Below are 22,161 nucleotides of genomic sequence, written 5' to 3'. Positions count from 1 at the left end.
ATAATATATGACTCTTTTAAAAATAATTTAAATTTTATGTCAGGAAGAGAACATAGGCTGTCGTGTCTTGTGTCTTTCACAAACTTTGGTTCTGATCTTCAAATTTTTTTGTCTCAACAAATATTTTAGTCATTTTTATTTACTGAAACATTTCCATCTCACCTTTCCTCATGTTTCAAGGAAGCTTACTATAATTGTAAAAACAGTTTCAGTTAAAACCAAAACTAAACAGCAAACCCCAGATCTCTCCCTCATATAGTTTTTGCAGCTATGCATTTTGGCTTTTCCTAAGTCCAAAGCATTTTTATAATAAATCAGAATACAATCAACATAATGATCAAACAAAATGTTTATTGTCTAAGTTATACAGTATATTGATTAAAGCAGCAGAAGAAAAAGTAGTTGTATACCCAAAACAGTGGACTAGAGATTGTGAACAGTTTTCCGATGAGGATAGGGAAAATATCTGGTCTTCTCCAAGTTTAACATCCAATGTCTAATATAAGATTTCAAGTAATTTAGACCATGATGAGATGGTACCTCCCACCCATGACCTTGAACAAAATAAACAAAACCTATGACCCTTTATGTAACAATGGTGCCGTTTGCCACTAAACTTTTATTTATCTCATTAATGTGAAAAAACCAGGGAGGAAATTAATAAAAAGCTTAAGGGTCCGTCACACAAATCAGCAGATGAATTAAATGCCAGCAAGACCCAGCAGCCAGCTGTGTTTATAGCCGACCAAAGCGAAACTCTCAGCTATGAGATGGAAACATGCCTCTTTATGAAGGAAATACCTTCAAAGCCAAACTTTTAAACTTGAGTCTCTCAGCATGTCAAAGAAAACTTTTTTAAACATTTAAGATTAAAGAAAAGGCAGATAAGTACAATTACAAAAAAAGTGACTAAAGTCGTGGGTGGAAGTGGAAAAGTTAAGGGCATGATAGCTAGAGGTAGAAACTCTGTGGTGCCCTAAGCATATGCTTATTTAGTTTATTTATTTTCTGTGGTGCCCTAAACATGTGATAATCCAGGGCTGACCACACTGGCTCTCCTAATGCAAATCACCCGCTCAAAATAACTAAAAAATATCAGATCATAACCCAGCCAATCAAACCGGATGGAAACGACTCACTCCCTAACCATTTTTTCCTCCTCCTGCCCCATCATCACACTACAAAGCAGATTTCAAGCAATCAGAACGGAGAGAGACTCATCCCTTGCCTCTTGCGCCCCAAGCGACCAGCGCTGCGAACTACCACACCTCCCTTCCCGCTCTCCACCAATCATTGCGGTCCTCTTTCCCCTCCGCCCAGGTAATCTTAAAACTCTCTCCCTCTTCTAAATCTGTCCCCTCCTCATCCGGGTAACTACGCCTGACTGCGCGCCGAACGAGGAAGTGAATGGTCAGCTGATTTGTCCTCCCGCCTTTCTTCAGTCATCACGTGACTCACTGGCAGGCGTTGCTGTCACCGCGAAGGGAATGGGGGAGCAGTGACGGGGAAGAGCTTCTTTCGGCGTCGGCCGTTTTTCCTGCCTCTGCTTCCTCCCCTCCCCCACTTCTCTGCCCACTCATCAGACGCCGGTAAGTGTGGGGCGGGAGCCGCTCTCAACGGCTGGGCCGCTAATGCTCCAACGGGTGCCTCGCCCGGGAAAAGGGGAAATGGATGGAGGCTTCTCTTTTTTCTCAGCCCTGACCTCTGATTCTCCTTACCAATTGGGAGGCTGGGGAGGGGGATATCTCCCTACCCGCCCCCCCCCCCCCACTTCTGTCAAGACCGCCGTCTCCTGGTTGTTGTTAACAGTGTGCAGGAGCAGCGAAGAGGTCCCACTCCTTGTGCTCGTGCCTTGTTGTTCGCCTTACCTGGGTGCTGTTGAGACTCTGTTTGAAGTTCATTGGGTTCGGCCGCCTAGCACCTTGCAGTTAGTGGGCTCCTTTCCCGCCCTTCGTTTTGCCTTTTCTGATCATTCTTCTAAAGAGGGACGTAAAACATTTGTAGCATCCTCTTATTTGCCCCCCTCCTTACCTGCCATTCTGTTTCTCCCTGATGACTTTCTCAAATTTAGGGAGAGATCAGCCTATAGAAAGTTCATTAAGCGGTAGCGTTTGTGATAGAATATGAAGACACTATATACTATAGAGTTTGGGGTGGCCAAACTGCGGCTCGGGAGCCAGATGTGGCTCTTTCACACATATTGTGTGCTTCTCAAAGCCCCCACCACCCCATCAGCTGGCTTGGAAAATGCATTTGTCTCTTTAAGCCTAGCCAGCCAGCAGCATGAAAAATACATTTAAAGTTGCTTTCTTTCCACCTCACAATCCCTCCCCCTATCCTATTTGTCTGCTTGTCTTCCTTCCTTCTTGTAACTCTCAAATATCTGATGTTCATGTCTTGCGGCTCTCAAACATCTGGCTTTTATTCAGTGTGGCTCTTACATTAAGCAAGTTTGGCCACCCTTGCCCTATAGCAGTGATTCTTAGCCTCTAATCTAATATTGGTCCCTTGACCCAACACTACTTACACCTTCCTTTTCTCCCAGTAGAGACCCAGAGAGGTTTAGAATATCATTGTCTCATTTCCCCATCATGTTTCCCCTGCAACAGCCACTCTGTAAAGTAGGTTAAATTGAGTTTGGCCCAAGGTCACTCATTGAGTTTCCATGGCAGACTAGAAATTTGAACTTGAATCTTCCAGATCCTACTTTGACACATTAACCTCCACACTGTGCTGGCTTGTTGGATGCCCCATTTATTAATTAAAATATTTATATGTTGCCCAGTAGCTTAAGGCAGTTTACCAAAAATCTGACGCACAGATAATGCACAAGTCAAGAAAAAAAAATCACTGCTATATAGTTTTCCTTCAAAATAATTCTTTTGTTATGAAACTAATGCAAAAATACTCATAGAAAAAGAATAGCCTCTTCTTTTGGAAGATGAACAGCCATCTGTAATTGCCTGGTAAAGTCATAACTCTGAACTACTAGACCTGTGCTGTGGTTACATCATGGTCACATGGAAAGGAGAATTCAGTCAGGCAGCAGCCCAGGGAGGATCTGGGGTGTATCAAACATGCTCATAGCAAGTAGCATTCCAGACAAAGCAAACTGATTTTTATGAATGCATTTATGATTTATGTAGATAAATGTACAAATCTCAGGTATGCATTCAATGATACTTGTATCATGACCATTGGCCAACCCTTTTGACTCTAGTTTGTTTCTGTGTGAATAGTCAAGGAATTGGGAGAGAAATCTAGTGTTTATGACAATCCCTGGGGAGGAGTGAGAATATAAAATACTTGCCTCTGCTTGCTGTTGAAAGCAGTGGAGGTGGGAAAGGTGGCTGCCTAAAATCCTACATGTCCTCCAACATTTGTAGGTTGCTACCATTAAGAATAATTGGTCTAAGTGTGTTTTGTTTAAAATGCTTTAGTGAAAATGGGTTTGTGGTTCCATCCGCTTCTAATTTATATGGCTTTGTGGTGTTTCTGGATGCTGTAATCTAGTTTAAAAATGTAGTGGTGTTGTTGCTGGAAATAAATTATTGCAGATAGGAAAAGACTATCACTGTATCCTTGAGCAACCTTTTCCTTTAAGAGTAACATTTGTATTTGCTTACTGTAGAGTCTGCTTTTCTCAATAAGACTTTTGATAGTCAGATACCTTGATACATGATTATGAGATGTAGCATGTCTTTTATTTTCCTATCTGTACAATTCTCTTGCTACCTTCTGAAAAAAATATAGTTGAAGATACAGAGGCTTTCCATGCTAGTTCAGTGGCTGTAAGGTTGTGTTTCAAGTGAACATCTTTTCTATATATTGTTTATTTTAAAGCTTTGTTCTATAGCGTATGAATTCTTGGGCGGGGGGGATCCTTCCACATGTACAGATTAAAACTCCTAAATTTGTCATGGTACTTATACATTCTGGGTTGGCTTCTTCCTATATCATGTAAGAATAAAGGTAAAGTAGTAATTCCCATAATTCTCCATCTCATGAAGGAGAAATAACACACTTCAGAAAGAATATAGTTGATGTCAGCTAAAAAAATTTTTTGCTTCTGAAAGCAGTCATGATTTTTTAATGTTCAATGTTAGGCTAGTCTTATAAGAGAGAAGCATTGTGATTTGGGTATATATTCTTGATTTTTTTTCACAAAAAAAATTGTTTTCTTTATAAACATACACTCTGTTCACATAAAAATTATTTTACAAATAAAGCATGGTTGTGCAAAGATGATATACAGCCTTAATACAGTACAAAATAAGTAAAAATAAAATAAAATATTAAAATAATTTAACATAGGATAGTATGTTAAAAAAAGAGAAAGGGGGGATTCTGAAATAGTCAGTAAACCTTTATCAGGCTAGAATAATTTGTTTATGAATAGCACATTGGTTGTTTGAGAAAGAAAGAGCAGGATCAGCCTCGATTTTGTCTAAAATGGGATACCATTTAGCAATGAAATTTTGGGCTGCTTTCAGTGGATCATTACTGTTTATGCTGGATGTGATCTTGTCCATTGTAAAAAGTTCCATACTTTTGTAAGTCAGTTGTCAGCGGTTAACTTATGTGAGGATTTCCAGTTCTGGGCCATAATGGTTTTAGCTGCAGATATAAGGGAAATGAGTAAAGAGATTTTAGAGGGAGATGCATTGACAGATTGCCAGTTGTTAAGAAGGATAACCTCTGGTTGCCTAGGAAAAGTGACACCAGAGATAGCCTCCATCTTGGAGAAGACTGTTTGCCAAAAGGGTTTGACTAGTGGGCAGTCCCACCAACAATGGATGTGAGAGGTTGCTTGTCCACATTGCCGCCAACATTCGGGAGAATAGTGAGGATCAATACAGGGGAAATGTTAGGGGGTGTGGGACAACCTTGATGTTATTTTATAGTTCTGTTGGAATGTGTTGATTGAGTTTGTGCAGTGAGCTTCACTTTCCCATGTGTTTTCCCATTGGGCTGGTGTTAAGAGGATCTTGCCTTCTTGGTGCCATCTGTTGCAATAAGAGGGTAAGGTAGCACAGTGTTGTAGTAAAAGAATACAATACATCTTGGAAATAAGCCCCTTGAGCTTTAAAGATGAGTGTGAAACTAGATGTTCAAAGTCAGTTTGGGGTCTTACAGACCCCTTTTGGAACTGGGGACTATTCAGGAAGTGACAGATTTGGAGATACTTGAACCAAGGGAGTTTGATGGACATTTTATCTTCTATTTGGGCTTTTGTCAGAATTTTGTTCTTAGAGAAAAGTTGAAAGAGGAAAACCATGGATGCAGTCCTCCAAATGGGAAATGAGGAAGGCTGGCGGGCTGGAGGAAACCATGGTTGGCCCATGAAGGAAGATAGAATAGACTGTGCTGGGGCCAGTACCACACGGGCCTGGTCCCAAATGGTTAGTATGGCTTGTAAAAATGGGTTAATTATAAGCCCGTGGGGGGGTCCTGGTTTTTTTAGCCATAAGAATTCATAGTATCTAAGAGGAGCGATGTGGGTCTCCTCGATGCGTGTCCACCTCGGGCGCGAGCTAGAATATAATATAGTAGCCATGGATATGAGTACTGTGGCTTTATAGTATAAGTATAGGTCTGGAAAGGCCAGCCGACCTTTGTTCTTAGGTCTTCAAATAGTAAGTATAGGTCTGGAAAGGCCAGCCGACCTTTGTTCTTAGGTCTTCAAATAGTGTCGAAACATATTCTGGGAGGTTTGTTGCTCCAAATGAAATTGGTCAGTAAAGATTGCCATTTTTTGAACAGGGCTACAGGGATGTTGATGGGACGAGCTCAAAATAAGTAAAGGAACTTTGGAAAAATAAAAGATTTAATTGTGTTTATGCGCTCAATCCAGGATAAAGCAAGAGAATTCCAAGATTGGAGGACGGATGAAATGTGGTGGTATGTCTCAGTATAGTTCACCCTGATCAGGTCTTTGAGCTCTAAGGGGATTGATATCCCTAGATATGACCATGTTGAGTGGATCCAGTGGTATGGGTAGATAGCTGTCAAGGAAGAACGCGTAGCAGAAGAAATGTTGATGGGGTAAATCAAAGATTTAGCTAGATTGAAAGAGAGACTTGAGCTGAGTGTGAACTCAGTAGAAAAGGCTGAAAATGACGAAATGGGGTCCTTCAAATAGAGAACCATATCATCGGTGAACAAACTGATCTTATATTCTGTGTTGTTATTAAAACCTAAAATTGAGGGAGATTGCCAAATAAAGTTAGCTATCGGTTCAATAGCTATGGCGAACAATAGAGGAGAGAGGGGGCATCCCTGGCGGGTCCTCCGGGAAAGAGAGAAATCGGAAGTTGAGGTCCTATTAACATGAAGGCATGCCTGTGGAGAGGAGTAAAGTGCTTCGATGGTAGATAGAAATTTTTGACCAAATCCCATTGTTTTTAGGACTGTGAGGAGATATTTGGGTTCTACCTTGTTGAAGGCTTTTTCAACATCCAGAGCAAGAATACAAAACTCATATGGCTGAAACTTGCCATACTGAATGATGTTTTGACGGATATTGTCGGTGATTTGACTTTGGGGAATAAAACCTGTTTGGCTCTCATGGATGTAATGGTCTATGATAGAATTCAATCTAGAAGTTAGAATGAAGGTAAAAAGTTTGTAATCAGTGTTGAGGAGAGAGATTGGCAGAATGATTTGGGATCTTTGGGTTTCCTATCCTTTTTAGGTAAAAGTACTATCTTCGCTAGTTTCCAGCTCTCTGGCATTGTCCCAGAATCTAGTGTGTGATTGCAGATGTCTGTGAAGTACAAGAGGATGTTTTGGGCAAATTTTTTGTAGAATTTGGCCTGAAATCCATCTTTGCCCGGAGTCTTGTTGATTTTACCGTTTTTAATAGCAGGTAGAACTTAAGATTACATCCTTAGGAGAGTCCAAAAAGGTTTTATGGACCGGGTCTAGATGTTTGACAATGTCATGTTTGGAAAGGGAAGCGTGAATAGAAGATAGGTCAGGGTTTTCAGAAGTGTATAAGTTTTGAAAAAAGTCCTGAAAGACTTGGCGAATTTTAGAGGGGGCGGAATGGGTTTTGCCCGTGGGATCCCTGATTAAATGGGTGTGCTTATCTGCCAACTCAGAGTGGAGTTTCCATGAGAGAATTTTCAAAGATTTAGGATGGCTATACCAATATTTCTGCTTAGTGAAGAGAAGGCTTTTTTGGATGGAATTTGATTCTAACAGGTCTAACTTTTTACGTTCAATTAGTAACTTTTGGTAAACCTTTGTAGCCCCAGTGCGCTTGTGTGAGGCTTCTAACTTAGAGATGGAGTCCTGCAGTTTTGACGTAGTTTCCTGTTTACGTTTCCTATAGGCTGCGCTAAGAGAAATACACTTCCCACGGAGGACTGCCTTGAATGTATCCCAAACTACTGGTTTTGAAACTCCACAATTGGAATTAAGTTCAAAGAAGTTTGCAATTTCCTGTTCAATTTCTGTGCATGCTATGGGGTCCAATAAAATTGCCTTGTTAAATGACCATGAGTGTGTACGTGATTCTGGAGCTAAGGTGTTGATATGACATTCTACCCAGGCGTGATCTGATAAGGTCCAGAGACCAATGTTTGAATAGGCGATTTGGGGGATCAAAGAATTGGAAACCAAGATGTGATCAGTGCGTATAAAAACATTAAACCAGGGAGAGAAATTTGTATAGTCTTTCACTCTTTTATGTCGAAAACGCCATATATCACATAAGTGATACTGAGTTAAAAGAGTTTGGAGGGGAGTGGGGGTACTTTTAGGCATTTTAGCATGGGGAGGAGATCTATCCCAATAGTTGTTCACTATATAGTTAAGGTCTCTGCCTACAATCACGTGGCCTTCCTGGAATAAGGTTAGTTTAGTAAGAACTTCTTGCAAGAAGGGAATTTGGCCATCATTTGGAGCATATAGACAAGCAAGTATATACAGGGAGTCACCCATTTGACCTTTTATGAATAAATAGTGCCCTAATGGGTCCACTTCTCGGGCTAGACAATTGAAGCGAACTTTGTTAGAAATCAGAATGGCCACTCCACGAGATTTAGATGTGCCAGCGGCTTGGAACTGGAATAGCCCAGGAGAGGTGTTCAGAGAGTATACCAATTAAATGTTAACTGAACATTTCCCAGGCTGAAAGAGGTAGGCTACAAGTGCCTGATTTGCAGAAGTCAGGGAAGAGTTGTTTTGTATTTGAAGAGAGACAGCCAGAGTGAAGAGGAGGATAGATAAACAAGAAGTGGAGGGTTGGAGAGTCAACTGATCAGCAAAGAGAGCCGGAAAAAAATATAGTGACGTCGAAGGATCGAGGGAGTATAGTAGGAGACAAAGAGTTATAGGAAACAGGTACAGGAAGATAGATGTGCCCCCCTTTCTACCCAGAAGCCAAACTAATTCCAGTACCCAAAAAACATAACAAACTATTAAAAAATCCATACCAATTCACATCATTTTCCACTGCAGAAAAATATTGTTCATATCACAAAGGAAATATTATCTAAAGGAGGGAACAGCCCCATCACAATCCACTATGGGTGAGTAACTAACTGAGAAAAAAATCCCAACTCCGCCTGGGAGTAAGTGTTGAAGCCAGACGAGCCCGTTTGTGTAAGTTTTCCACTCGGCGCCTTGTGAAAGGAGATGGCTTGTTCAAAGAACTGGGGGCAGCAAGGTCAGTCTTTCCCTCGGTGCCCTGGAGATGGCCGGTTTGCCAAAGTGTGACGGGAGTCAGGGTCTGAGTGATCCGAGGTGGAAGCTGGTGAAGCAGGCCGTTCAAGATGAAGGGCAGCAAGTAGTTTTCTGCCGGGGAGGAGATCTGTAGCCGTCAAGCGTTGACCCTGGTGCACTACCAAGATCTGCGTAGGAGAAGACCAGAATCGGATCCCTTTGTCCAAGAGACATGAAGTTATAGGACGTAGTTCCTTACAGTGCTGTAGGGTGTCGGAGGATAAATCGAGAAGCACCAGGATCTTTTTGCACTTGTATTGCAAGCTGCCATTTGAGCGTGCCTTAGCTAGAATGATTTCACTGGTGCAGGAATCTGAGAAGACCGCTATAATGTCTCAAGGAAATTCGGCCGAACGTTGTGTAAGGGGCCCCAAGCGGTAAGTGTTTTCAATGACCAGCACGCTGCCATCTTCCAAGTTGAGGGTTGTTGCAAGCCAAGTCATAAGTAGGGTGCGAACGTCTTGCGTTTGTTCGGCTTTCTCCACCTTCCCCCTAAATTTTAGGTGTCTTTCGCGAAGTTTATTTTCCAGGAGCATTATTTTTTTCTTTTGCCCATTGCTCAGAGTGAGAGAGAGCAGCAATGTCTTTCTGAGCTTGGGTGGCCATATCGTGGGCTGAGCCGGCAGTCTGCACCACATCGGTGGTTTTTAAGCTCCTCTTGCAAGGGGGTTAGCTTGTGAAATACGGGCCGAGATGTTAGTTTCTAGCTTAGTGATTGCTTCGAAAAAGTCTGAGTAGAAAGGAAGGAGTTCCCATCAGCCGATGGGGAACTTTCGCCCGCCGTTTCCTCAGAGGTTTCTTGGGCCCGAGGGGAGCTGCAGCATGAGTCTCCTGATTGAAAATATTTGACCAAACTTTGGGAAGCCCTAGGGGTTCTAGACTTATCTAGGTCCTGTCTGATCATAACTTTGTGGATGAGGTCCAAGGGCTGGAGAAGGAACGATTTATGTGGATTGTGTAGGGAGTGGTTCTTTCAGGCGTCTGCCATCAACCACGACGCCCCTCCCTCCTGTATATATTCTTGATTCAACGAAGTCTTAGTATATAACCATGCTTCAGCATTTATTTAAATTGTGTTATAGTAGAAGTTTACAACTGACTTTAATCAATGTTTGTGCCAAGTGTTAATTGTCCTAATGAAACTTAATTAGTCTTAATGAATCTATTAAAAGTAATGTGTGAAATTTCAGGTTTCACACTTGACCCAGTCATATGAGAAGTAGTAACTTAAAATTCTACAACATCATGTGCCCTGTTTGTTACAGGAATTAATAACAGGGAAGTTGAATTTCCATTAGCTAAGTAGAAGAAGTAGAAGGATTCCATAGTTCTCAGTTTCACTAATCTTCAGATATGTCTTTGAGATTCTTAGATATACAAAAAAATTTAACAAATTACAGTATTTTGTTAATTGTGGGAAAACTTTTATGCTCTTGCTAAAAGAAAAGGCATGTGCTCAAACAATTATGTACTTAGTGCTGTATCAGGGTCATACCTGAATTAATTGAGTTTATGTGTTTATACAACTTGATGAAGAATCAAGACCTTTGATGTAGCTGCACATTTTGGGAGATGAACTTTGAAAGGGTGATTTTAAATGCACACTTGTACAGAATGGAAAGTACTGGAAACAAGGATGGAACTCAGCTGAAAAAATTAGTAATACTACCCTGATCTACCATCTTCCCAGCAACAATGTACTAGTAATTTTTATTAGAGTTAAGTTATATTTGTGTCCGTTCACCTTGTTTCTTTTCATCTCAGTTTGTCCTATAATGCCCCTATTCTAATCTTCATAGGCTTCCTGTGCATACACACAAACCCAGTCTTAGTGTTGTTCCTTGAGTCAGTGGAAGACTGTGTCTGTTGGTTGGGAATAATTTATTTCTGTTTATTTCTGTCGATTTATAGCCTGCCCTATCCTGTAATGGGCTAAAGGTGGATTCCAACACAATAAAACAATCAAGCCAACAATAAAACAGAATCAAACAATTTAAAACAAATTTAAATTTAAACAAGCTATTGTTTAAATGGGCCATTGGCCTGATCCAACATGGCTTCTCTTATGTTCTTATGTTCAAGTTCAAATTATGCACCTGACTTTATGTATTTGCTTTTCATGAGGAAATAAGGGGATTTGCTTGAGACAGTTTGTTCAACCCATGAACATTTAACAGTTGAAAGTGACAGCCCAAGTGTGAGACTCTTAAACTTCAGATAAAACAATTATTAAATCTGAATTGAACTTTATTCTTTTGGGAAAGCAAAGGAATTAGAAATGATAGGTCAAGGGGTTTTTTTTGTTTTTGGTCATCAAGTCAAGCTGACTTCTGGTGATCCCTAGTGAGACTTGAAGACAAGGGACTTTCAGAGGTGACTTGCCATCACCTGGCTCTGCATCCCATCCAAATACTAGCCAGAGATGGCCCGGCTTAACTTCTGAGGTCTGACAAGATTGGGCTTACCTGGGCTATCCAGGTCAGGGCTGATAGGTGAAGGATTTTATCTCACTTCATCTTTATGTCAATTCTCATTATTTTCTTTCACTTCTTTGCTGCTGCTTACATAAATGTTATACCATTTGTGTAAGAAATATCTTGTACATGCTGATCTTGAATCATTTTACTCAATATAAAATAAATTAAATAAATAAATCAATAAAAGTAAATCCTGCTGAATTGTCACAGTATTTCTGCCTTTTGCATTTCTATCCTTTGATATTGGTGTCAGTGTTTTCAAAGGTCTTTTTAAAGGCTTCTTGCTAATTGCTCTTTTTCTGCTTGTAGTATTTGAAGTTATCAAACTGTGCTCCTTATATTTCAGCTAGTGGTTTGCTAGAACAAGGGATACAGAGTAAAGGGTATTGATCTTCAACTCCCCTAAGTGCATGAGCTCATATAAACAAGCTAATTATGAACTGTGGAATCCAAACATTCAATTTTCAGTAGCCTAAGGATAAGCTTAGTTCAGTGACTGCAAACAAGTACCATGTGGCTTGTGTGCAGTTTAAGAGAGTTTAATGCACTGTAATTCATTTAATGCTATCTGTGTAAGTTTTATTAGGATTTTAAACTCTTGCTTTCTGTTTTATTTCATATTTTTTACAGTTGGCTACAATAACCCCCCTTTTTATTTCTTATCCCTTTGGCAAACTTCTGTTTAAAGGATTGTCATGCTCAGATTTGCTTCCAACTTTCACATTGTCCAGTACAATAGATCTCCTCATAACAGGTATAAATGTTTAGAGTTCTGTTTTGAAATTGGAGATTCAATGAGACTGAATGGATAACTGATGTAATTTCCCTGTTTTCCCATTCCTTCAACACAAGAGTGGCTGTTGAATTAGCAAAGGAACTTTCAGGTCCTTTTGTTAACCAGTCTGTGAGTTTGGTAAACTAGACTGCCTTTTGACTACATGTTCCCCGGGGTTGCTTACAAAATATTTAATATTCAATAAAACACAATAGTGCCATAAATGTGAGGGAGTTTCACAAATTGGTGGGACCTTTGCCAGGTCCCTGCCAGACAAACATCTACTAATGCAGATGCCCAGAGGAAGTACATTTTCATAAGTCCAGTGGATCCCACATCACTGCTGTAACCCTTCACTGTGCATCATCTTCATGTTGATGACGCTGTATACCAGGAGTGAGGGAGTCCAGATCATAGGCTGCAATAAAGGAAAGGGGGTGGCTCATAAAAGGAATGACATAGGCAGAGAAGTGTTGTTTCACCTCCAAATAGGCTTTCAAAAGTACTCTAATCTGTGTTCAGTCAGAAATGACTGACAGTTTTCTTCCATTGCTCTAATTGCCTTAGAGGCTGCTCACTGTGAGACTAAGGAAGCTCTTTGATGTTGGCATTAATCTTTTCCAAAGTCAGTATTTTGATAGAAATAAAATCCACTTGTAGATTTTTATTATGAGATTCTTACTCTTTGGAGGTTTTCCTGTTGTAGTTCACCCAAATTGCAAGTTACAGCAAACTATGGTTAAACTAGTTACTGAAGATGGAGACAGGCACAAATGAAAAGAGTGTGCATGAGTTTGTGGCCCATTGCTGATTCTTCAAATCATGGTTTTAAGGATTACAACATAATGTTTTAACTGGGCTATGTTTGTTCTTGTCCTCATAAAGCTGCTAGGCAGATGAATGGAAAAGAAGTCAATGTAGCACAATATGAGCCTGTAACCTCTATGAAGGTCTGCAGGGGGGAAAAGAATCTGCAATAATCCCTGAATCCTCATACAAATTTATTTGGGGTTATTCTGGTGAGTCCTAGCCTCAATAATTAATACAAGGACTGGTAAAACATGGCTTATTTGTACATTATGAACATAAGCTTTTTAATACCAGTTTAACTCTTATCCTTTCCTTTCCAAAGAATCTTGAGACTTGTAATACCTCCCGGGGGGGGGGGTGGAGTTGAGGGTTCTGTCTTAGAGAACCCAAGCACTCTGCCTTTCTCTGCAGAATTACAGTTCCCTAGGAAGAAGGCATGATAAAACAGTGTAACTCTATATTGTAAATATCATATTTCATGCCCATCTGGTTTGGTATGAGGACAAGGGAAGCCAACTTTCCCTTTCTACAGCAGACTGAATAAAAGCGTGCAACAGGAAGTGTTGAGATGCTGTATGTCTGGCTGGCTGAGAAGGATATTATCACTGCAGGGAGTGAAAACAGGGAGTTGTGCAGGTTTTCTTCCCTGTTCTTGGAATTCCATCCACATTGTGTTGCATTATAAATTGTATATTCTGAATAGAGCTTACTCTGTAGCTAAATATGTTCCTTTTTGTTTTAGGATCACCTGTATCTTCTGAAGTAATCAGTGTCAAGATAAAGTGACAAGAATGACAGAGTTCTGGCTCATTTCTGCTCCTGGGGAGAAAACATGTCAACAGACATGGGAGAAACTGAATGCTGCAACTACTAGAAATGCCAACCTCTCCACCAATGCAAAGTTTAATATTCCAGATTTAAAGGTATGTCAGCATTTTTTTCATCCATTCAAAACCTTTTGCTTTGCTTCTTAGATTTAGGGAGATTGTCATGGTAGTGCAAGAGTGGCACATCTGTTCTGCTGAAGAATATGATACCAAGTACTTTGAATCTCTACAGTAAAGCATATGATTGCAACCCATGTCTCATCCTATTTAAACTGTGCAATACAGATTCTTCTGGATGGCACAAATTGAAGCCATCCATCAATATTAGTGGGTGCATCAGCCGCAGCCTTTTCTGATCTTGCCATAGTTTGGTTTGTTTTTACAGCATTAAGTCTTTCTCAAGAAGACTTAAGGCAGCTATCTGGTTACATATAGCCTGTTAATTGCTTTGGAAACTCCAGATTACTGTAAAACATTTCGGCTGCTGTAAAACATTACAGTCAGACTGCTGACTGGTAATCACCAGTCATGATAGTACTGGGCTGGTGTTAAGATCTTTCTGCTGCACTTCTAAAATATTGTGTTTGACTTTTAAATTTTGGAATGGATGCTGCTCCTTGTCTTAACAGGCTGCCTTCTCCCATACGGCCTGCCAGCCCAGTGAGATCATTTCCTTTCTTGGTTTATCTTTTCTTTAGCAGCTAGGCAAGTGGCGTGAGGACATTATTAGTGGTGGCATCTAAACTGTGGAGTATCAAATGTGTTCATTTGGCACAATCATCACAGCCTTTTAGGTGACAGCCTGGCTGTCCTGTTCTCCCAAGTACTACTTTAGGAGTAATTTTTTCTTATTCTATGTGCTGCACTTTCTTTTAATTTATTCTGTTGTGCTATCTGCTGCTTTGTTCTGTTGTGTTGTTTTGTCTTTGTTTTTGTTGTTTATATTTTGGAATTTTATTTTTGTGTGTGCGTGTTTCGTTTCTAAACTGCCTTGAGGGCTTTTAAAATCAAAAGCTGAGGTTAGTCCCTTAAACGAATACAAATAAAATGCTCCATTTTTAAAAGAAGTTCCTGGTAGATATTGCATGCAGCTAGTAGTTACCATCATTAATTTGTATAAAGAGTACATGTAATTTAACACACACATTCTAAGTATACTGAAAAGATTAGAAACCAAAGTTTTAATCCCTATTCAGATATTCCCATGAGTTTAATTTTCTTGGAATGAATCAAGTACTAAAGGTACCAGACTGGATCAAGTTCATTTCTGTAGCTATGTGGAGTTTCACCTGCGGAGCAGTTTTTACAGACCATCCTTCTCATGACAACCCAAGGCCCCCCCCCCCCAATCCTATTCCTGGGAGGCCCTTTTCTCAAGGAGCGCAATTTCAGAGCTGCCATGGAAGAGAACAGTGTGCTCACAGGTGGATGTCTTTGCAGCTGTGGAACTGCTGTGCTGGATCCTATCCATTATCTGTGGTGTATATTCATATATTAAATTTTTATGTGGACTTCCTAAGCAATTACCTTTTCTCATGTCATCGCTTACTTAACATTTCTCTATGGGGCTGACTGTATTTTCCAGTGTCTGGCAAGCATTGCAGTGTTAATCAATGCCATAACAAGTAAAAGTCACTTTATACATTAGAGTAGCCTCATAATTCTATAAAGAAATGCTTTCAAGAGGTGGTAACTTCACCCTAACTTTTTTTTTTACCATGAAGTGATTGAAAAATGCTGCTATGTAACCAATGGGCAACTCAAACCTGCTCACCCGCCTGCATCAGCCTAGCCCTCTAACTTTAAAAAAAAATCCATTGGACTTGCCTCCTAAATCAGTATTCATTGAACTAGTAATTTCAACCCAGAAGTTTTGTTTTGAAAAGATCTCTGCTATTTATATCTGGTTTTGCATTGATTGGAATGTTGTCAAAGGCAGTGGCTCTTGAGTAATTTCATGGACGACATTCAGATGTGGTCTTTGGGAGCATCTTTTTATTGCCTTCTGTTTACTTCGTTTGTCAAGCTGTGGAGAGAGGAGTAAAGTGAACCCTAACTTGCATTTGTTACTGAAGTTGCCATTTCAAAAAGGCTCCATGTTGTGCTCAGGGAACATGAATTTTGCTTAACATGGTTTTTGAATTGGGCTCTAACAGAAAAAGCACGCTCTGGTGCAAATAGAATTTGAGCAAGCAGGAGATTAATTGAAAGGAACAGAGGAGGAAAAAGGCAAAATCTGGTTCGCCTACACAGTTTTGTCATAAATTGATGCTAGTTCACTCTGAGTCAAATCAGTGAAGGGAAATTAGAAATAAAAAGGACTTCTCAAATGGCAGCTATGATTTTGTGCTCTTTGAGGTTGCACAAGTTACAAAAAATCCCTAAATGTTGAATTTTCTCCTTCATTTTTGTAATCTCAGAATGATTGAGGCTATTAACTGGTGTATTCTGAAATTACATACTTTATTTTTACCATTGGTTTTTAAATTCACACCTTTTAAAAAATAAACTAACACTGTTATAAACTGGGGGAAACCAAACATTTGAAAGCTGCTTACTACTTAAATAGTCTCTCTTATATTTCACATCTCAGACCAATTCTGTGTGTTCTTGATGGTGAATTGTGTGGTGATCCAGTGTAATAAGACTTCTCAACATCATTGGGAGCTGTCATAAGTTATGGCCTCCACATGGAGTTCCACCACACATGAATAGTCCTTGACTGCTAGCCTTCAGTGTTCTGAATACTGCTTCTGTAGCTGAGGAATCTTACTGATACGAGGTAGTACTTTTATGGGCAGAATCTGTAATTTAAGATACAAATATGTGGGTAATATTTTAAGATTAACAGAATTCATCTTAAATGGTTAACACTTTGTATTCCTTAAACTTCTAAACAGATTCCTTAAACTTCTATCTAGAAAGGTCTTGTTGACTGGCACAAGGGAATTACAGAGCATCACTGTGATGTGCTAATACGTTGTATAAAAGTCCTAGCTTAAACTGTAAATTCATGAGGAGGATAATTGGTCCTTGATTGGACTTGCAGCTCCATTTTTTTTTAATTCAGATTTAAATTGACTGAACTTCAGTTTCCATCAGGTTTGCAATTCCAGAAATAAAAGTATTTTTCACTTTAAAGCCAGGTACTTTCTTGTGGGTTTTATTCTTCTCTTACCTGGCATAAGCAAGGTCTTGGTGAGATTCACAATATTATTTATTTGTTATGTATTTATTTATATTTTTACACAGCATCCTCTCCTTTGCAATCTTGAAGTGGTTTACAATAAAACATTCAACAATAACATTTAATAAAATACATCTAAACATTAAAATAAAATGGTTAATAAAACAGAATTGCAATAAAAATTCATAAAACATCTATAATAGTGCTAGCTTCCATCCCAGTAAAGTGGCATGCCTAATCCTGTTATATGTCAACCTGCCTGTATGAAAGACCAATAATTTGGAAATATACTTACTTGGCTGTTTTTTTGGTGTAAGCACTGAAACATGAGCTGCAGTCTGTCTTTGTCAAATGAGTGCCTGTCAATGCTGTGGCTCTGTAGTTTTAATTCATGTGAACTACTTTTGGGTTTTGTTAGGGTCACTTCACACATTATGGGTCAGTGAACCTGCCATGTATTTACCTGAGTATTTTCATCATGAATCCTAGAATGCATGACATGAAAATTCACTTTCTTTTCTGCTTTTGCTGTGTGTATGTGCTGGTGGGACATCACTTCAAGTTATAGGGTTATCAAGAAAGAACCACAGCTGTTGTTGTTAGTGAATTCCCAGCTGCTGATTTGTCATAACCAACATCCAGTCCTGGAGTGTTCACCACGCCCTAAAGGCCTGCTAAAGGAAAGGGAAAAACTAAAATAAAATAATTAGGAAAACTTAAAAGAATATCACATAGGTTCTTTTGGTCAGTGTGTTATCAGGTCCCAGGTCTACCAAGAAAAAGGCAAAATGTATAGAAAAATATATAAACTTTATTTACAAGATAAGAGGGAAAGGGAAACACAAAATGGGATGATAAAAACCAAATAAAGCAAACATACTGTGCACAGAGGAACACCAAAGAAAATCCTGAAGCAATTTGCTTGCTTCCCTACACTGGACTGTGTAGTCAATTAGCTAATCACCTAAGCTATACTCACTGAAGCATATGCTGTCAGGCCCACAACATCAGAGAGATGTCTTCAAAGTCCCGTCGTCCTTCAACCTTGTTGTGTTGGTACCTTCTTCTTAATGTCCTGAGGAAGACTTCTGGCTTCTGACTTGAAGAAGTGGAAGCTCCTCTTCTTGGTGGGCACCTAGCCTGATTTTATCTTGGTTAGTTGACTGATTAGCCAATCACTGACACAATCTAATCTGGAAGCTGTCATCTAGCCTTGGTTTAGATGTTAATCTGTCAAGGCTAGATCTGAACAATCTATGTCACTGTGGGCTGGCTTCACAGGTGTGACAAATTAGTTTCCACTTAATTGGTTAAGTGCCTATTACCTTGACACAATGCTAGTGCAGATCCTGAAAAACTTACAAACACATACAGACATTGAATACGCAAACACTTAAGTGTCTCTCTGTTTCTTGACGAGGGTGCATGTTGCTGTCTAATTTCTTAATGTGTGAAGTAACCTTTTGAGTTGCCTAATTATAGATAAAATTATGTTTACATTTCTTCAAAATGATAGACCTTTTTCTGAGAATTTCTTCAGCTGCAATTGTATGTGCAGTTATTGGAAAGTAAACCTTGTTGTGGTCTGTTTTTCTGAGTAAACATGCATAGACGACACTATAAATCTAGAAATTCCACTTTATTATGCTGTTTATGACATTGTTTATACTTTCTAAAACAATTCTTGTCCTCTGTAGGTTGGCACCCTTGATGTTTTAGTGGGCTTGTCAGATGAACTGGCTAAACTAGATGCATTTGTGGAAGGGTAATTACTACTTCTATTACTATCAGAAAAATATCTAAACCAGCATGTATTCAGTCTGGTCATATTATACAAGCCTAGATGTTGTTAGTTAATGGGCTTTAGTTATCAGGTTAACCAATTTAATATTAACGTATCACAGTTTTCCTTATGAAAATGTTTAGTCTGCAACTTTGAATACTGAAACATGTTTTCAGTTTCTTGAACACTAACAAGCATTTCTAATTAGTGCACTACTTTATCAGACACTTGTTTAGATCTTTACCTAATATTGGATGTAGGACTAAAGTTGAGTGAATTGATTATGTGTGGCAAAAACTAGAGACCATGTCCAGCCTTAAGGAAAAGACATTTTCTTTTTCTGGGACAAAGAATAGGTCCTAATATAAAACACAAGGAATTTCTCAGATTGCCTTTTAGAGGGTAAGCAAAAGTAGCAGTCTACATCACAGTACTGTGCCTTGAATTCTGTCAGACTGCTAGACAAAATTCAAGATATTATTATTTAGATTGTTACCCCTATTTAATATAACTCTCTCAGCTACTGATGAGTCATGGGGAAGAAAGATAAAAATAGGTCAATTTCTTAATATTAACTTTGTCTTTTTCCTGGTCTGCAGTACTGTGAAGAAGGTGGCCCAGTATATGGCTGATGTGCTCGAAGACAGTAAAGATAAAGTTCAGGAAAACCTTCTGGCCAATGGTGGTAGGTATTAACTTTCTCTACAGCATAGCTTTGAATGTTGACTATATATATGCAAGGAATGCTTTCCTGTGATTACTCTAAATTACTTCAGTAACAAAGGTAATATCAAGAATTCAAGCCAGGCAGAAAGCCTGGAAATCAATTATAAACAAAGAGGACTTTTTTCCTTGAGAAAAGGTTTTATTTCCTCTTGATATGATGCTACCGTTGTTACCCTGTTAGTAGTTAATTTGTAAGTTATACATGGAGTCAACATAACTTTCTGTCTTTACTTGGAGCAAAATCTTCATGCATAACTGTAAAAACATTCTTGAAATACATAACTTAATTTTCTTGGAATAAAACATTACCTTGTTCCTTGAAGTTTTGTACCAGTCAAATTCTTTAATGTGCCTATTGCATTTGTTTCCTTATGTCATATTCTAGATACAGTCCCTTACAAAAGGGGCTAATGGATTGATAAAATAATTTGGAAATTTTTCTTGATTAGTTTAGTAACTTTCAAATAATGTAGCAAAGATCATGGATTGCATTACCAAAGTCAATACTGAATCTCTTTGTTTTTAGTTGACTTAGTCACCTACATAACCAGATTCCAGTGGGATATGGCAAAGTATCCAATCAAACAATCTCTGAAGAATATTTCAGAAATAATTGCTAAGGTAAAATAACATTATTCAAGATTGTATTTTTTGATGCAACTGAAAATATTTATTAGTTATTTACTTCATTTATATCCCACCTTCCTCCACAATGGAATCCCAAAGCCTTGGTTGTAGACTTAATTTGTTTACCATTTGATACTACACAAACTTCCTTGTGGTGTTCTAATATAGGGGGGAAGTGCAACTGTATCTATTACCCTGAGGTTTAGGACTTCTTTCCCCTACTAAATGAGGCGCAAAATCATGTGGGCCCTGACCTGGATAGCCCAGGCAAGCCCAATCTCGTCAGATCTCAGAAGCTAAGCAGAGTTGACTTTGGCAAATATTTGCAAGGGAGACATCCTTGAAATACCAGACCTGGGAGGGGTCAGTCACCAGAGGTCACCATGAATTCCACATGCACACAAACACTCACATGTGCACACATACATAAAATTAAAAAACGGGAATTGTGAGGGTGCTGGTGATATGTCAAAGTTTGCTTTTTCTTTTAAATTGACTGAAACATTAAACATTGAATGATTCTGCAGTTATTTGGTGCTTGATGCCTGATGTTCTGGTGTTTAACAAAATCTGTACCAAGCTGTTATAGCAGTTAAGAGCACTGAGCCAGGAATTCCCTGATTCAAGTCTTATCTTTATTATAACTTGCTATATGTGGCCTTCAGCAAACCACAGTTCTGAGCTGCAACTCCACCTGTGCAACATACTAGCTATCTTAAGACCACTGTATTGTTTACTGAGATAGTATTATGTAAACTACCTAGAACAGAGGAAATGAATGAATGGTGGTGGATCCCAAACGAACACAAGCAAAGCTCTGCTGGTGGAATGCATTTTTCTCAACATCTTCCATTTTCTGAAGCTCAGTTCCACCAGAAAGGCTGCTTCCAAAGGTTTCAGGGATCCTTGCAGAGCATGGGCTGTAGCTCAAGTAGAAAATCTGAGGGAATTGTAGATTTCTGCTTGCACCTAAGTTCAGTCTGCTTTTATTAGTGCCACCCAGTTTGAGGAATTCTGTTTCATTATGGTTTACATGGTAAATTTACCTAATTATTTCCATTTTCCTAGCCTATTGTGTTTCAGTCAAGAGTTCCCAAAGACAGTCAAAAGCATCTAATAAATGCTTGGATTAGTGAGCTAGGTGCAATTTAGATTTGTTTGGGCAGCCTACATTCACACCATAGTTTACTGTGACACCTGAAAGCAGCCAGTAACAGGATTGTTGCTTTTTTGGGGAGACTATCTAGAAGAAACTGTGAAGGAAAGAGCAGTGTCCTAATGGTGTGGACCTGCCTTCCTAGAAGAACAAGAAGTTTAGCTCTCATTTTAATTTGTCTAGTTGTCCTGTTTCCAAAGACTTAAATGTGACAATGAAAATGTTGAAGCCAAGAAAAAAGGGAAGTGAAAAGGAGCCCAATTTGATTTTAAATTCTAATTCTGTATCACAATTTTTCAAAAGCTGTTTCAACTCTTTTAACTCATCTAATAGTTTCAGAATAAGAATATTGAAGTAGGTTAGCATATTTCCTGCCCCATTTGATGTTTAGCATGCCATATTTATCAAACGGCAAATTGGTTTCCACACTCCATGGATTGGAGTCAAGCTAAATTGGTAGTTTCTACCAGTTCACCCTTCCCGCTGCATCCCCCATGTAATTCCTCCGGGCCCCCTGTCTCCCAGGAGCAGCATTCTGCAGAGATCAGCTGGGGCAGGAAAATTCCATTAGTCTTGATCCAGCCCACTTCTGCAGTGTGTTGCAAATGTGACTCAATATGTTCATCTTCCTGCCAGAATCTGATTTAGATTGTAGAATACATCACAAAGTTATTCAGGCTTCTGGGTAAGCGGACACATTAAAATCCATGGATTGTATCCTGTCAATCTGTTCTGATAAGCATGACACTTTTCTCTGTCTAAAGGAGCTGACACCAGAGGCTCTTGCTGGTGGAATGGATCTGTGGGATCCATCCCATGGTGCTTCAATAGCAACTAAGGGGGAAGGAAGTTATTTTGTTTCTGAAGGAAGTGATAAAAATTCTTGCTGTAGTCACTGTTATTTATGCATTGCCTTCGCTGATCCTCTTGTATACTCCTGTAGTAATAAGGCATTGATTATTGCTTTATGTATACTCTTTCCAATCAACTTGAATCATTGTACACTGCTACTACACATGAAAATGTAATCCTGAAGCTTCCCACATTGCCACAAAAAAAATCC

The 22,161-nt window shown here is 39.2% G+C and overlaps 1 protein-coding gene across 1 annotated transcript in view; it reads left to right on the top strand.

Moving 5' to 3' along the window:
* The first annotated feature begins 1,364 nt into the window (after positions 1-1,364).
* The window catches only part of ATP6V1C1 (ATPase H+ transporting V1 subunit C1), a 34,472-nt gene continuing 13,675 nt past the window's right edge, over positions 1,365-22,161 (top strand). The window contains exons 1-5 of the mRNA XM_060243353.1: positions 1,365-1,589; positions 13,535-13,715; positions 18,504-18,571; positions 19,189-19,274; positions 19,842-19,936. Coding sequence (XP_060099336.1) covers positions 13,584-13,715; positions 18,504-18,571; positions 19,189-19,274; positions 19,842-19,936 — 381 coding nt within the window. The 5' untranslated portion in view covers positions 1,365-1,589; positions 13,535-13,583. The remainder of the gene's footprint in view (positions 1,590-13,534; positions 13,716-18,503; positions 18,572-19,188; positions 19,275-19,841; positions 19,937-22,161) is intronic.

This window comes from Heteronotia binoei, chromosome 7 (genome assembly GCF_032191835.1).
Source record: "Heteronotia binoei isolate CCM8104 ecotype False Entrance Well chromosome 7, APGP_CSIRO_Hbin_v1, whole genome shotgun sequence".
Taxonomy (NCBI): Eukaryota; Metazoa; Chordata; class Lepidosauria; order Squamata; family Gekkonidae; genus Heteronotia; species Heteronotia binoei.
The sequence above is the reverse complement of the archived record's forward strand: the minus strand, read 5'-3'. Positions and strand labels throughout refer to the sequence as shown.